A 13,937-nucleotide genomic window follows, 5' to 3' on the forward strand; every position below is an offset into this window, starting at 1 on the left:
CACGACTGATGCCCTGATGTCACCTGGTGGCAGGGTATATCTGGAGGACAAAGGACACCTCGAGACTCTTTCTACACAGGCTGGAGGACAGGAGTTGAATGACTTGCAAGAGGAGCCCTTGGCACTGTAAGTGTTCCCCAGGAGATCAAAGCAATAGCAAGGGGGGCAGGGGGGTGAACATGGAACCGGCTGCAAAACCCAGGGGAGAGAAAAGTCTGGATAAAATTCAGTGGGGGAAAAATTTGGGTGTTTGTGCTTGGAGAGCGTGAACAGATCCAGTAGCTAGGAGAAGGGGTTGTGATTCTTGCATGGTTGTTTTCTGTTTCCTCTATCATTAGGGCAGGTGCTGCTGCAGTGGTTTGTCTCAGAGCTCCCTGGCTGTACGAGCAGGGGCCCCTCAGTTCCTCATGCTGGGCACCCCTTGGTTGGGGCTCTCTGGAACCCCCCTGGCTTGTGTCCTCAGCTGGCTGACCCTGTGTGTGAGCAGCACTGGGGGGCTGCTGAGGAGCAGATGGGACAGGCAGCTAGTGCTTCCTGCCCAGCTGCACACGCAGGGCACATCAATGAGGAGTTTATAACATGATGCTCTACCTCTGCTGTTTCTGAAACCTTTCTTTCAACTGTGATAGTCTTTCCAGTGATCCCCATTAGGGAATATAGCTCTACTGGAAATGAGTTTCTCTCTCTTCGAGTGCATCCTCTTTCACCTGTTCTTGGTCTTAAAACTGCTGCTAGAATGAAGGATTTGAAATCCTGTGTAAGACACAGGAGCTGAATCTGCATAGGCTTTTTCCCATTACCCTGATTAGCCACCTCAAGCAGTTGAGACTGGAGCTATGAGACTCCTCAAAGGCACTAGATTCAATACTCCTGATGAAAACTTGAAAGGATGATGCTAATGGCTCTCCCAAGGCCAAGATCTGAGCACGCAAGAAACCCATAAAAAGAACGTGAGCACAAGGATGTTTCATCCTGGTTTCTCTCTAGTCACAGAAGAATATCTGCATGGAGGGCCACAGGTTATGGAGGTTCTGTGTCTGACACCCTGAGGCAGTGTGAGACAAGTGCACATGCAGGAATGTGTATTTTTGAAAGCTTTGGACAGGGGAAGATGAGTTCCTACACGAAACAGTCTGAAGAAGATCAAGTGAGGCATCTACATCATCTGCCAGGGACCTTTTCCACAGAGAGTCAGAGATTAAGGATGGGGCAGATTAAAGAGTCAGCATTTGTCAGTAATATTCAAGCTCCTTTAAACTGAAATAAAACTAAAAGAAGGACGATTAACCTGACCAACAACCCCGAGGTGGGATTTCTGACGAAACTGAGATAAGCCCATTAATGTGTATTAGGTATAATTAGCATTCAGATGCAAGCAAAGCTCTTACCTAAAGGATTAAGTCCTTGACTGAGCAGAAATGCTGTCAGGGGCAATTAGGTAACACCTCGTCAGAGGAGGGAGCAGAGGAAGTGCGTGGCAGAGGATTTTATACCTCAACAGTCTTTGCATCCACAGCCATCAGCTCTTGCCCAGGAGCTGCATGCTGCTGCTGGCAGAAGCAAAAGAGCTCTGGCAGAGCAGGAAACACTGGGAGAAGGCAGCATAGCACTTGCAGAGATCTAGAGGAGGCTCAAAACTTTTGTCAAGCCACCGGTTTGATCTGGTATCAAGGACTATCCAAGTAACCAGGTAGGGTAAAACAAAAGGCCATGAAATTCCCATGGGAAGAAGCTGCTGTTGGCATTTCTTTCATATCTGTGATCCTGGGGGGCTTGTCTCGCTGTATGTAGGGACAGTTTGTTCCCAGGGTGTGGGAAGTGGGGCAGATTCCATGCTGTGGGGCAGGGCCCACTCCAGCATGAATGGAGAATCCTTTGACTCTTATGATGACAAGCAAGTCCCACCAGCTCTGTGGTGGGAAGGCAGCTTGATTTCAGCAGCAAGAGGAAAGTTGTTATGTGGCATTAAGGTTGCTTTCCATCCTCTGTCATTTTTTTAGTGATGCATTGAGAGAATAAAAGTAGAAGAAAACTAGTAAAGGGAAAAGTTAGAATTGTCCCTAATGTTAGAAATGTCCCTAACTAAAAAATTCATGGAGTGCTCTTTATTGAATTCATGCAGGTGAGAGAGGATGAAGTGTGATTTGGGTGGATCCTTTTTCCTACCAAATCCTGGGTTATTGAATATCTGGTAGATGGATACAACTACTTCAGACTGGGAACTTCAAGGACTGACTCTTTTCATGAGCTAGTCCTCTATTGAGTGAAGTCAGGGGCAAAATGTGGACTCAAGGATTTAAAAGATTTTGACCCTCAAAGACTTATTTATGGTTGAGGTAACATGCCAGTGCACAGCAAAGGTTATTGAAGCAGGGCAGGAATTCAGTTGGAGATGGAGCTCAGATCTTTCAAGTTTTGGATGTCAGTCCTATGGGGTGGAAATCTGTTAGCTGGTTTGTTTTTTCTGTTGTACTTTGGGGAGTAGCCCTTGAGAAGAGTGCCAAGTAACTTGGGTGTCAGATTAACAGGTGGAAGTTAAATTAAAAGTGGATGCATATTCCTTTTAGTTCAGGAGCAGGGTCTAGCACTGGGACAGACAACGTACTGATGAGAATTGCACCTGAGCCAGACATGATAGACTCTGGCACATTAGCAGACATGCTATGGAGCAGCTTTCTGCTGCTAAGCATTTTGTGGTAGGGCAGTATCATCTGAATTCCTCCCATCCTAAGTAACAAAGAGGGATAAGATTCTGTCTTTGTTTTGGAGGCAAAATGCCTTCATCTCTCAGTTTGATCCTAAAAATCTGTGAGTCAAAAGATTTCATCTCCTCCTAGCAGTGCAGTCCAGGTCATACCTATCACTGCACTTCCAGTCTCATTCTGTAAAAGGAGAAAGTGACCGTGTTTGCCTGTCCTGCCACCAATCTGTGAGGAAAAAGAAAAAGCTGTAAATACTGGGCAACTGTTGAGGTGCTGCAGAGATGGCAGCCAAATAAGTAACTTCCACGGTTTGAGCTGATCCCTGTGTTTGTGGGCACAGTGTGTGCTTAGGAAGCGTTGTGTTACACGCGGGGGAATAGCATCTGTGCATACTTCAGCTTCAGACACAACCATCTGCTGCTCCATTTGGGGCTGCTGGAACCTGTCCAGTCTCCTGCTTGGGATATTATAGCTGAGACAGAAGCCTGACCACAAGCGACAGAAGAGCTAGCCTGCCTCTAGGTACTATCATTTGGAACCATCCTACTGCCACCACAAATGGAAAGATGTCCTGGGTGAAGAATTTCCAGACTGCCACAGATACAGAAATGTGGCTCTTCACCTTGCATAGATGTGGAAGTGACACAGGAGGACTGCTCAGATTATCTTTCTCCTTGTATATAAGGATTTGCTTTCCAAGACTGGCTATTTCAGGACAAAGGAATGAACTCACTTTAGACTAAGGAAAAAAATCTTTGATGACATTTATAGTTCTGAGATTTAAAGTCCAGAGTATCACGGCATGTGATGTTGGGGATTAAGCCAGAGTACTATGGTGACCTAATGAGATTAGTCTTTAGAACCAAATCCTGAAGTTAATTCCATCAGCGATTACATCAGGCTGGATGCACAGGGATGAACACCTGGAGATAAGAGATATGTAACAGTCATGGGGAAGAATGTTACTTCAAGGAAGAAAGAAAAAGATGCATTTATTTTTATCCATAAATGCACTCGTTCAGACCATTGTGGCATACTAATTAGCACAAAAGTTGATGAAGGGCTGTAAGCTTCCCTTTGGGCACTGGTGAGAGTTATCGCTGTCCTCTCTGGGAAGGAAGCAAAGGGCTCAGAGTGCAGCAGTTCTGCCATCTAGGATAGGAGACATGTCTCCTGAGCAGAAATTGCTCCCTAATAACTATTTATCCCCTGTGGCATTTGGCTTATGTACAATGTGGTGAAGAGGGGCCAGCACATGTTATATAATGCTCAAAAATAGTGAAATGGGCACATCCTGAGGAAAGTTACAGACTTTACTCCTCCAAAACCTGAGAAATTTGCTAAATTAACTTCTGCCTAAAAGATAGTCTCCAGTGTGTTATCTTAGCCTTCCATATAATCCTGCAACGATCTTGTGCTATTTCTCATAAGTTTGGTATTGACAGACGTTGGGCCTTAATTGCAGCTCCACCCAGACAAAGGACCCATCTGGCCCAGCATCCCAGGTCCATCAGTGTTCTAAACTTAATACTTAGGCACAAGTATGAGAACAGGTGAAGTATATCATGGTGATTCCCAAGGACAGGATATTTCTCTAAGCCATACATGTGTCTCCATGGTTCCTCTAGCAGTCAGGTCCTGAACCAGTATGCAAAAACCTCAGCAATGCTATTCCAAGGCTAGCTAGAAAAAACCCCCAGCATTGGCATTAAACTTCCTATTTTCCCTAAATTGTGACACAAGCTTTTGCAGCAACCTGTCTCCAAGAGTGCAACTATGTTTCAGACAAAAGAAGGTGTTAGTCTCCGTGACTCTGCAAGACATTGCACCATGGGGTAAATGTCTCTTTGGCCTTAGCTCAAGTGTCCTTTTCTTGGCATCTTAATTCTAGCATGCCGGATGAAAGGCAGCACTACCCAGCTTAATTTGTACACATTACAATCTTTCTTTATCTTTAACACCATTATCTTTAATCCTGTCACAATTATATTTTCCATAATTCTGTCACATGACTCCTGATACCTAGAAAAGATAAGCAGAGTGTTGTGTCAGTCCTTGCTGTTATCTTGCAGGCAGAGGGATCTGAGAGAGGCACGTGCCTGCTGCACACAGCCCAACGATGAGCGAAACCCCAGCTGCTAACCTCAACACTGGAGATGCTCCAGCTGGTCCCGCCACACCGCGCAAGGGGCCTCCCAAGTTCAAGCAGAGACAGACGAGGCAGTTCAAGAGCAAGCCCCCCAAAAAAGGAGTAAGAGGGTAAGGGGAAGTTTGAAAAGAAACAGTGCTAGTTGAGTAGCTCCTCGCTGCTACATTGTGCTTCTGTGCATCTTCCCTTGGGCAAGAGGCCAGAAGGCTTCCCCCTGCTTCCAGGTGCCATCAGCTCTCCAACCTGGAGCTGCTTCTCTTCTGCTCCCTACCCACAATTCTCCTTCCTTGACTGGGGATTTAGGACATCTGCACTTTCCTTGCCGCTGCCCCAAACTCATTCCTTACCTGCTCTTTTCTCTCCTAGGTTTGGAGATGACATTCCAGGCATGGAGGGGCTGGGCACAGGTAAGCTCTGCAGGATACTGTTGTCATGTCCTGCTTTAGCACTAGTGCAGACAAACTTGGTCATGGGAGAGGATTCTGGGGTGGCTTCTGTTTCCCTGGCCTGTCTGCAGGTCTCAGGGTCACCAGAGAAGACTATCCCTGCCTCCCCGGGCTGCCACCTTCATGCTTATGCTTACATACACTGCGTGAAGGAGAGGCCATTTATGTACCCTTCAGCTTCAGACTACTTACATTGGGCTGCAGAAAGGCTTGTTTGTTTTCTGCTAATACTCTGGCAAAGAATTTCGGCAGCATGAGATTCTCAAAAAAATGCCAAATGCTAAGCTATTAATACCAAAAAATCACAGAAACAAAATCCCAGATGGTTAAGTATTTGTGTTATTATCAGAATCCTAATTTTAAGAATTTTATGTACCCATCTGGGATTGAAAAACATGCATTGGATGAGCCGTAGCCAGTCAGAACTTTGAAAAATTGATAAAGAGAGAGTTACAAATCCTCAGTATTGTAGGCCAAATTATTCAGCATCTGATCTAAAACAGCACATCTTCGAGGAGATCACAGTTTGGCTACAGGTAACTTATAAGAAAAGGAGAAACCTCATAACTGGAACAAATTTTTACACCAGTTTACATAGTCACTGAAGAGTCTAGGAACTGCTGGCTTGCTTCTGCTCACAGAGAAAAAGTACGCTGATCTGGTTTGGTCTGGCAGGTAGAACCAGATTTGAAATGCTCATCTGCCCGTTTAAACTTCAAATGGAATCTCATTCTTGTTAATGTTTCCTGAGTAAATCAGCCTTTCCATTCATAAAAAAATAAATCCAAGGAGTACGTTGACAAGAACATATTTGTCACTTTCTCTCTTTTGCAGATATTACCGTGATTTGCCCATGGGAAGCTTTCAGCCATCTGGAACTTCATGAGCTGGCCCAGTTTGGGATCATCTAAGGTGTCAGCATCTCTACTGATGTCACCTGGTGATTCCACAGATCCCAGCATGGTCTTTACCACCTTTGACAATTACTTTTGGCCCTTGCATCCACTTGCTTATGGGTGGGTGGTTTTGTAAGAGCTAGTCATGAGAAACTTAACTTTGCAGGTTAATTTGGCAAAGAAGTTATTCAGGACCCTGAGCAGACCTCACGTTCCATGTGATGAAACTACTGAAAAATGTCTTAATGTCTCCCTTCACCATATTCTTTCTTTTCTCACTGTCATAGGTCTTCAATGTTTATGGCAATATGGGGAGGCTGTATTTGAACATTTTCCCTGATTAGCTGAGATATTGTGTGCATGTATGTCCAGACCTAATTAAATCAGCCTATTCTATTTTCTTCCTTCCCTCCCTTTCTTCTGCTTTCTATATAGAATTTCCATGGGTAGGTCCCTGTGCTGTTTGAGCCACCAATTAGTTGCTCAGAGTACAACTGTAGAGAACAGCATTAGAGTCATCAATCCAGACATTAGTCTATTTTCCATAGGAGATCCTTCCCCAGCAGCTCACCATAAGGAATGTGCTGCTAAAATTTACCTCATCAGCAAGTGGGGAAAAGGGCTTGCACATGCTGTCTCTGCTGTACTGCCCACAGGCTATGAACCCTGAGAGCCTGGCTGTTCTCATAATGTTAAATGAAAATGTGTGCGTCTGAGATCAATAGCTAAGTGAATTAATCCTACTATTCATTCCTTTGTGTTTGCAGTTCCAAAGAAGCAGCACTCCAAATGATGCTGTTTCCTCTCTGATGGGAAGCCCTGTGTGACACTTGTCCCCGTGCCCATACATATTTACATGAGACATTTACTCCCCAGGACATGCTTGCTGCTTATTAAGACAGAGAATCCTTATGATCTGTCACCAGACTGTGCCAGCGGTTCTGCCACATCCAGCAGAAAACAATATTGCAGTAATTGCTCCCTCTTCCCTGTATTTAGCATAGGACAAGTCTCCCTTCACCCTGCCCCACATAAGCAGGAAGGCTTTTCTCTCTTCACTCCCCGGCAATTTCAAGCTGTGGTGCTTGTTTGAACAAGCAGGCAGGCGGTGTCCCCAGAGAGAAGTAACAGCAGAGTAAGTGGGGAGGCCGGGGAAGGGTAGGATGCTTACATGCCGGCAAGCACAGAGAGAATCCACTTAACCCCATCGATCTGTGTCTGCTGGTCTCTGGCAGCCTGAGTGCTGCCAAATGGTGAGGCACCTGTAACCACTTAAATGTTCAGGGAAGGCAGCGAGATTCCCTGTGGCCCTGGCATCAAGGAAGGGCTTTTGGCTTATTTGCAGGCAAGGAGCAAGTTTATTGTAGCTACATAATATTCATAAGAGGAGGTGGAATTTTTAATCATTGTCTTTAGCTTAAGAAGCCTCATTGCATAAGAACTGCCTCCCCCATCTTATCTTTCCTATGCTGAACCTATTCATGGGAGCAAGGAGTGATTGTAGAGACGAGAGCAAATCCTGCCTAAACGATCAATCCCCATGCATAAAGCATTGCTATAAATCCATGACGGGGCCATAGTTATCTGCTACTGTTATTCCAGAAAGAAAAGCTAGCAGTTTTCGGTTAAAATATAGCTTGAGCACCAAAAGCTAAAGGAAATTAATTCCTGTTGGCAGTCCAGCAAACAGCTTTTATTATTCAGCACTCCTGCCATTAGACACAGCAGTAAACCATGGAGTGGTTCAGAACTGCAGCACTAACGCAGCACAGAAGTCGTGTACCATTTAGCTAATTGCAGCCCACAGCTATTTCCTTGGGCAGAGACAGTCTGTCCTTTCCTCTTTCTTCCAGTTTCTCCTGCCTTTCTCACCTTTAAATGCTTTTCTTCTTTCCCTAAGTGTTCTTTATGTAAATGACATTTTATTTAGCTTTTACTATAGGGATCTGAGTTCATTTTTTTCAAGCTCATGTACTAGCCCTCTCCTTCTGCAGTTAAATGTGCATGTTTCCATGGCAATAGTTTCAGTTCTCCCTCCTATTATGCCATCCTGTTACATATGATCCTTATTCCACTTTTTCAGTCTGTCCTATTCTCTCTGGGGAAAGACCCGTTTGATTCGGTTTTGAATCCTTCAAGCTGCCTACCTCTATTATAATTGAGCTTTCCCTTTTTCCAGATTTTTTAAGCAGGACAAAAAAAAGAGAAGGAAATTTTAATTAGTCATTTTGCTCCCTTTTTATCCCAGACCTTGGGAAAACAGTCCACAGGCAGTGAGATACTTTGTCAGAAAATACTGGAGTAAAAACAAAACTCTCTTTAGTCCAGGGACTGGTTTTAGCATTGCCCCAGTGCCCATCAGAGAACTACTCCATTCTCCTTCCTAGAGGAGTCCAACAGGAATGCACACATAACCCAGCTCTCATGCCTGCCTGATGAGCTGTATCAGAAGATGGATGTTTTGAGCCAACAGTTTGTTAGTTATTTTAAAAATAATTTCTATTCATTAATAAGGATTACATTTATTCCTTTACTTGTAAGGAATTTTGAAGCTTAGAAGAAGAATCTTAAAACACATTCATAGTTGTTTTGTCTGAGGTTCTGAGTTTTTTTCTAATGAGCCATAATTCCTGAAACTTCCATTTTTCAGTGAGAGATGGCTATGGTACAAGAAAAAGAATGTGTTAAAGTAGCTTGTTGAAGGATTTCAGTCTATTTGCATTCTAATATGTTATTCTCTGTTCTTTTACTATAAAAATATGTGAAAAGGAATAAAAATTAATAAAAAATGTTTAAAAAATCTTAAGAATGTAGTCTGACTTGCTTACAAAATGTACCCAGGGAAAGGCAGGTGACTTAGCTTTTCTTTCTGAAATCCTTTCCTTTCCTGGGGAAAGCCCTGAAAGTCACTTATCACTCATTAGAGAAAAACAGCTATTTATCTCCAAACAACAGGCAATAAAGGCTGACTGTGATATCATATGAGAGGTATTTTTTTCCCTACGTGATGACTGGTATATTCTCCCAAAAGTGTTGCACATGGTTTCCTTCACACTGAAACCTTTTGGCCAGTTACATCTTCTGGGACTTTGTGCAAATGAGTGTCAGCGTGTTTTCTACCCTATAGCAAAAAATTGCTGAGATGTGAATGCCACTTAGTTCCTTCTCATTACCATGACTGCAAGACAGAATTGCAAACACTCATCTCCTCTTGCTCCTTTCCGTTGCTGAACTTTCTAGGTGTTCACAGGGTTTCAAGATGGTCAAGTGCAATTGCCTTCTTGCATTTTGCTGTCAAATCTCAGCCTTAGAAGTATTTTCTTTTGTGCCATCTTTGGAGTTTTTTTGTGCAACTCATCATTGAGTGTCCAGTTGAAAGCCTTTTGTCTTTGAATGTTCTCTATCCTGTGAGATACGCATATGAGTTACCCAGGACCCCTTTTGTGAGGGCTTTTTATAAACCCCTCCCCAAACATATTTTGAAAGCCAGAAAAATATCTTTCCCACATAGTTATGTCTACTTAAAGCCGTAACCAACTTTTGAGTCCCATCCTCACTGACCCCAGTTTCTGACTAGTGAGAAAGTTAATTAAACCCAAAACTCTGCAAGAAGAGAAAAATGAACCTTGGGAAAAGTGAGAAGCACTCATCTTGCTTCCCTTTCCCCCTATATCCCTCACAATATGTAAATCACCTCAGGAATCTCAGTTAAAAATAAATAAAAATAAAATTAAATAAAAAATTTAAACTTCCAAACCCTCAACGTAAGTTGGACTCTTCAGGAGATCTGAAAAGCACTAGTGCAAAAATACCATCCTCCAGTTTTCAAATCAGCACCTCACTCAGTATCAAGCCACTGTCACATTTTCCTGATCAATAAGGTGTAGGCTAAAAACAATACCCTCACAATATCATGCTGGTTTTTTGTGGGGTACTTTTCTATTTTATAAATGAGGTTTTGAGCATTAGATAAATTAAGAGTGCCCACCACCTTTAGGTCTTCAATACTTGATTTTTCAGAGTACTTAACATTTTATCTCGAAGTTTAAAATGCAGCTGTCATTAGTTGTGGTTGCAGCTGTAATACTCATTAGTGAATCTCACTCTCTCTGAGTCAGATCTCACTCAGACAGTAAGATCCAGGGCCTCAGCTTGGAGCTCTGAGGAACAAGAAGCCTGTATTTTTGAGAGCATTTATGTAATGCTCCATAAGGTGAGCAGGTTATTCCAGCCAACAGTCTGTTTCAGCATCACCACGCCACTGTAATGCAAATCTAGACAGAGTTGGGAAAAAAAGAACATAAGATTATGCAATTAAAATAAAAGATAGTATCACATGTTTATAAATGTGCTCAACGCTGGAATTTCCTCATACCAGACTGTTTAACTTTGAAATTTTATTCCCAGTCCCTGTAGTGCTGTCAGGGCTGTTGAAGCTGGGATCAGCTTAGTACCCTAATGTTAGGTATGTGCACCTCCAAAGTTTGTCCTGACAGCCCAAGGCAGGGAGTATTTATGGCTTTGAGCTTTTTCCACACCTTGATCCACCTGGAGGGAGTGGGATGGCTGAAGCCGCTGTGCTGGGGGTACATAACAATTGAATTCTGTCAGTTGCAACTTTCAACTTACCTTTAACATGTCCTCTCACATTTTATGTTGTTCCTCTTCTTGAAGTTTAGCATAACTATGGTGAGAATTTTGGTCTTTGCTGCTCCTGCTGGGTGAAAATAATACCCTCTCTATCAAGGCCTTCAGGAGTTTTCAAACACTTTCCTGCCTCTGGCATTTTTCTGAGGGCCTCTCACATTCCTGAGGCTGTAAATTAAGTGGCTGAGCAGAGCAATCACGAGCACACACTCAACATACAACAGATTGTCCAGACGTCAGAAGAGACAAGGGATATGACAGAAATAGATGAACTACACTACACTATAAAGAGTAGAACTTTAGACAGGGGGCCACTGGGAATAAACAATGCTTTTGGTACCCTGAGAACAACTTGGTCAGGACGGTGGTCAGCACAGGAAAAGTCCAGAGAAAGGAAAGGCACCTTCAAGAACATGGAGAACACAAAGAAGGAATGTGGTGAAGCCCTAGAAAGCTGTTTGCCAAAGGTGTACACTGGGCTTTGCCCTGTGGTCTGTGCCAGACAGGGAAGGTATAGCAGCTGGCCAAGGAGAACTTGGAGGAATTCTGAGCCTGTTCTGATAGTGAGGAAGAGCATCCACACAAGGCACAAATAATTTATAAAGCACTGAGCAAGCTGAACTGGGTCCCTTACAAGAGACCTTGCTCTCTCTGGGAGGCAGTGGATGCACAGCCATCCAGAAAGGAAGAGAAAAACATATCAAAGTGTGGGAGCTGCAGACTACCACCACACTGACTTTGTAATCATGGGTGACAAAGCAGGTAAGCAGGAATAACATCAGTGGGAGAATCTACATCTTGTGCTATTAATTAGAACTCAGTAAGCCTGTGTTTTACTTACCCTCAGCTCTGAACAGGACACCAAAAAGAGCAACAGATAGAAATCCCAGGATCATTAAAACCCCCACCATTGAGGGCTGCTGGAACACATCTCTTGGAAGTATGACCTAGACAGGTATACAGGGACTGTAGAGGGGCAAACAGGCTATAGACAGATGCAAGGCAAGGCCAATTCCTCAGCCACAGAGGTTTCTGCCGCACTAGTGACCTGAGGCACAAACTTGCATTGCTTGATCAAAACACCACCTTGGTTTCTCTAGGCAAGAGAAGGCAAAATCATTTGCTCATCTCGCAAGAGCTATCTGGATTCAAGCCAATTCAAATCTGTATCATCCAGACAGCTGCTGGCATGGACATAGCAATATTGCATCTGTCTGCACCAGGAAACTGGCTACAGGTCTGAAAGTAAGGTGTAATGGTTTTAATTTTGAAACCAGGCAGAAATAACAATTAATGCAGTGGTTTCACGTTCATCAAATTCTGGTTGCTAAATTTAGTGTAGCAGTCTTAGTGTTTATTCTTTTTCTGTGGGAGAGAGATTAGGAGAAAAGCAAAACAGGCTCAAGCTTAGAAATGAACAAGTAGTTTTATTAACACACACTAAAAGAATGGAAGAAGAAAGCTGGGGAAAAACTAAAACAAAACAGAATGAAACTCCAAAAGCACTCTTCCCTCCCCTTACAAACTGTTCACTTTCTTACAAAACAACATAAAGAGACAAAACTTGTAATTTTCAGTCAGTTTCACCATTTGAAAATAATCTTTCATCAATTCTTTAGAAGAGTCTCTCTTAGAGTCATAGATCCCACTGACAACTTAGAACAGTTCTCTTGTGCATTTTTTAACTGTCACAAAAACAACCTCCTGGAGAAACCTGCCTTTGTGACTCCTCTCATTAGCAGTTTCTCCAGCTGCTTATGGGTCATGGGTCTTAGACTTTTGCATATTGGGGTGTCACCTTTTGAAGATGAATAACTCCAAAAGCAAAGGATTCTTCATCTCAAGGTACAGAGATACCTTCTCACTTTTTCACTGGCGCAGAGGGCTTCTCATCTCTATCTCTGTTCAAGCATCTTATGGGATTAATATCACTTAGTCCATCACAAACACCTTTGCTCAAATCCACACATGAATCTAAACAAACATCTCCCCAAATGCATATCTTTCCCATGATTTAAAAGGATAATCGACATACAAAGTTCATTTCCATGGCTCAATAGGGTTGAAATGACAAACCCCTCAACCCTCTGTCACAATAGTCTTTTCACTTTTGCTCTACTGACTTCATACTGTTTTCTTCTCTATGTTCGCTCTATCCCTTTCTTTTCTCTCTCAGGGAAGCGTTAGGCCTTGGAAGTTTCATGTTGCCAGGAAAGGGTTAAATCTGCCCAGAGTCTTTTTCTCTCTTGCTGCAGCTCATGGTGTTAGATTTTCAAGGCTGAGCTGGTGATGGGGGGGAAAAACTCATGCTGAAATATCAGAGATCAGAGGACGCGGGCAGTCAGGAATCAAAAAAGCAGGCAGGATCAGAAATGCCCCCCTCAGTGTAAATCGGGGCGGGCCCCGGCCCAGCCAGGCCCGTAGCTGGTGTCGGCCCGGCCGGCAGAGCCTGCCCGGCCCCGTGCTGGCAGCAGACAGAGCCCCGGAGCACAGCCCGGCCAGGGCCGCTCCTCTGCGCCCGGCCACCCCCCGCTGCCATATGATGGGACCTTTCTCTCTCTCGGGCCAAAGGGAAAAGGGCTGACCTGCAGGAAATCAGGGGGTTTATATGGGTACTGCCAAAAGTTGCAGTATTCTAACTAACCCTCTAATAGGCCCCTGTCCTTTCTAAAGCAACTCCCAGGTCCTGACCCAGAAAATCCTTCGACATTCCTCTATGACTAAAAACCTAAAATGTGCTAACCCATGACATAAGTGTAGAAAAATAACAGAAGGCCAGTCATGTGGAAAACAAGTTGTATTAGATCTGGCTTTAGCAACTGCAGTTTTACCAGAAATATTTTCTGGGATGAAGGTCTTTCCATGCTAGGCACTGCCTAAGTACATCACTGTGAACTAATGAATTAGTCATAACCCTGGTCTCCAAGCAAGTGTATTACTCAAGCCTGAGGATACTCAACTTCACTAAAAAGGGGCCACTGCAGAGATGCAGCACAGTCAGTCTTGAAAATGTCAGTATATGGCCAGATTACCTACAAAGAGGAACACGCAGATGGAGAAAGTCCTTTCAAACGCAAACCTTAAGCCAGATGATCTG

The 13,937-nt window shown here is 43.7% G+C and overlaps 1 protein-coding gene across 2 annotated transcripts; it reads left to right on the forward strand.

Annotated features, from left to right (window-relative positions):
• PDE6H (phosphodiesterase 6H) lies at window positions 1–8,996 on the forward strand. Of its 2 annotated transcripts, none has more exons than XM_040062223.1 (4): window positions 1–126; window positions 4,775–4,961; window positions 5,218–5,258; window positions 6,132–8,996. In XM_040062223.1, exons 2-4 carry the CDS (start codon window positions 4,822–4,824, stop codon window positions 6,206–6,208), a joined length of 258 nt encoding a protein of 85 aa, XP_039918157.1. In that variant the 5' UTR covers window positions 1–126; window positions 4,775–4,821; the 3' UTR covers window positions 6,209–8,996. The 2 variants fall into 2 exon arrangements, with proteins under 2 accessions (XP_039918157.1, XP_039918156.1); XM_040062222.2 differs by lacking the exon at window positions 1–126 and adding an exon at window positions 1,513–1,690.
• The last annotated feature ends 4,941 nt before the right edge of the window (window positions 8,997–13,937 follow it).

The sequence above is a fragment of the Hirundo rustica genome, chromosome 4 (genome assembly GCF_015227805.2).
Source record: "Hirundo rustica isolate bHirRus1 chromosome 4, bHirRus1.pri.v3, whole genome shotgun sequence".
Lineage (NCBI taxonomy): Eukaryota > Metazoa > Chordata > Aves > Passeriformes > Hirundinidae > Hirundo > Hirundo rustica.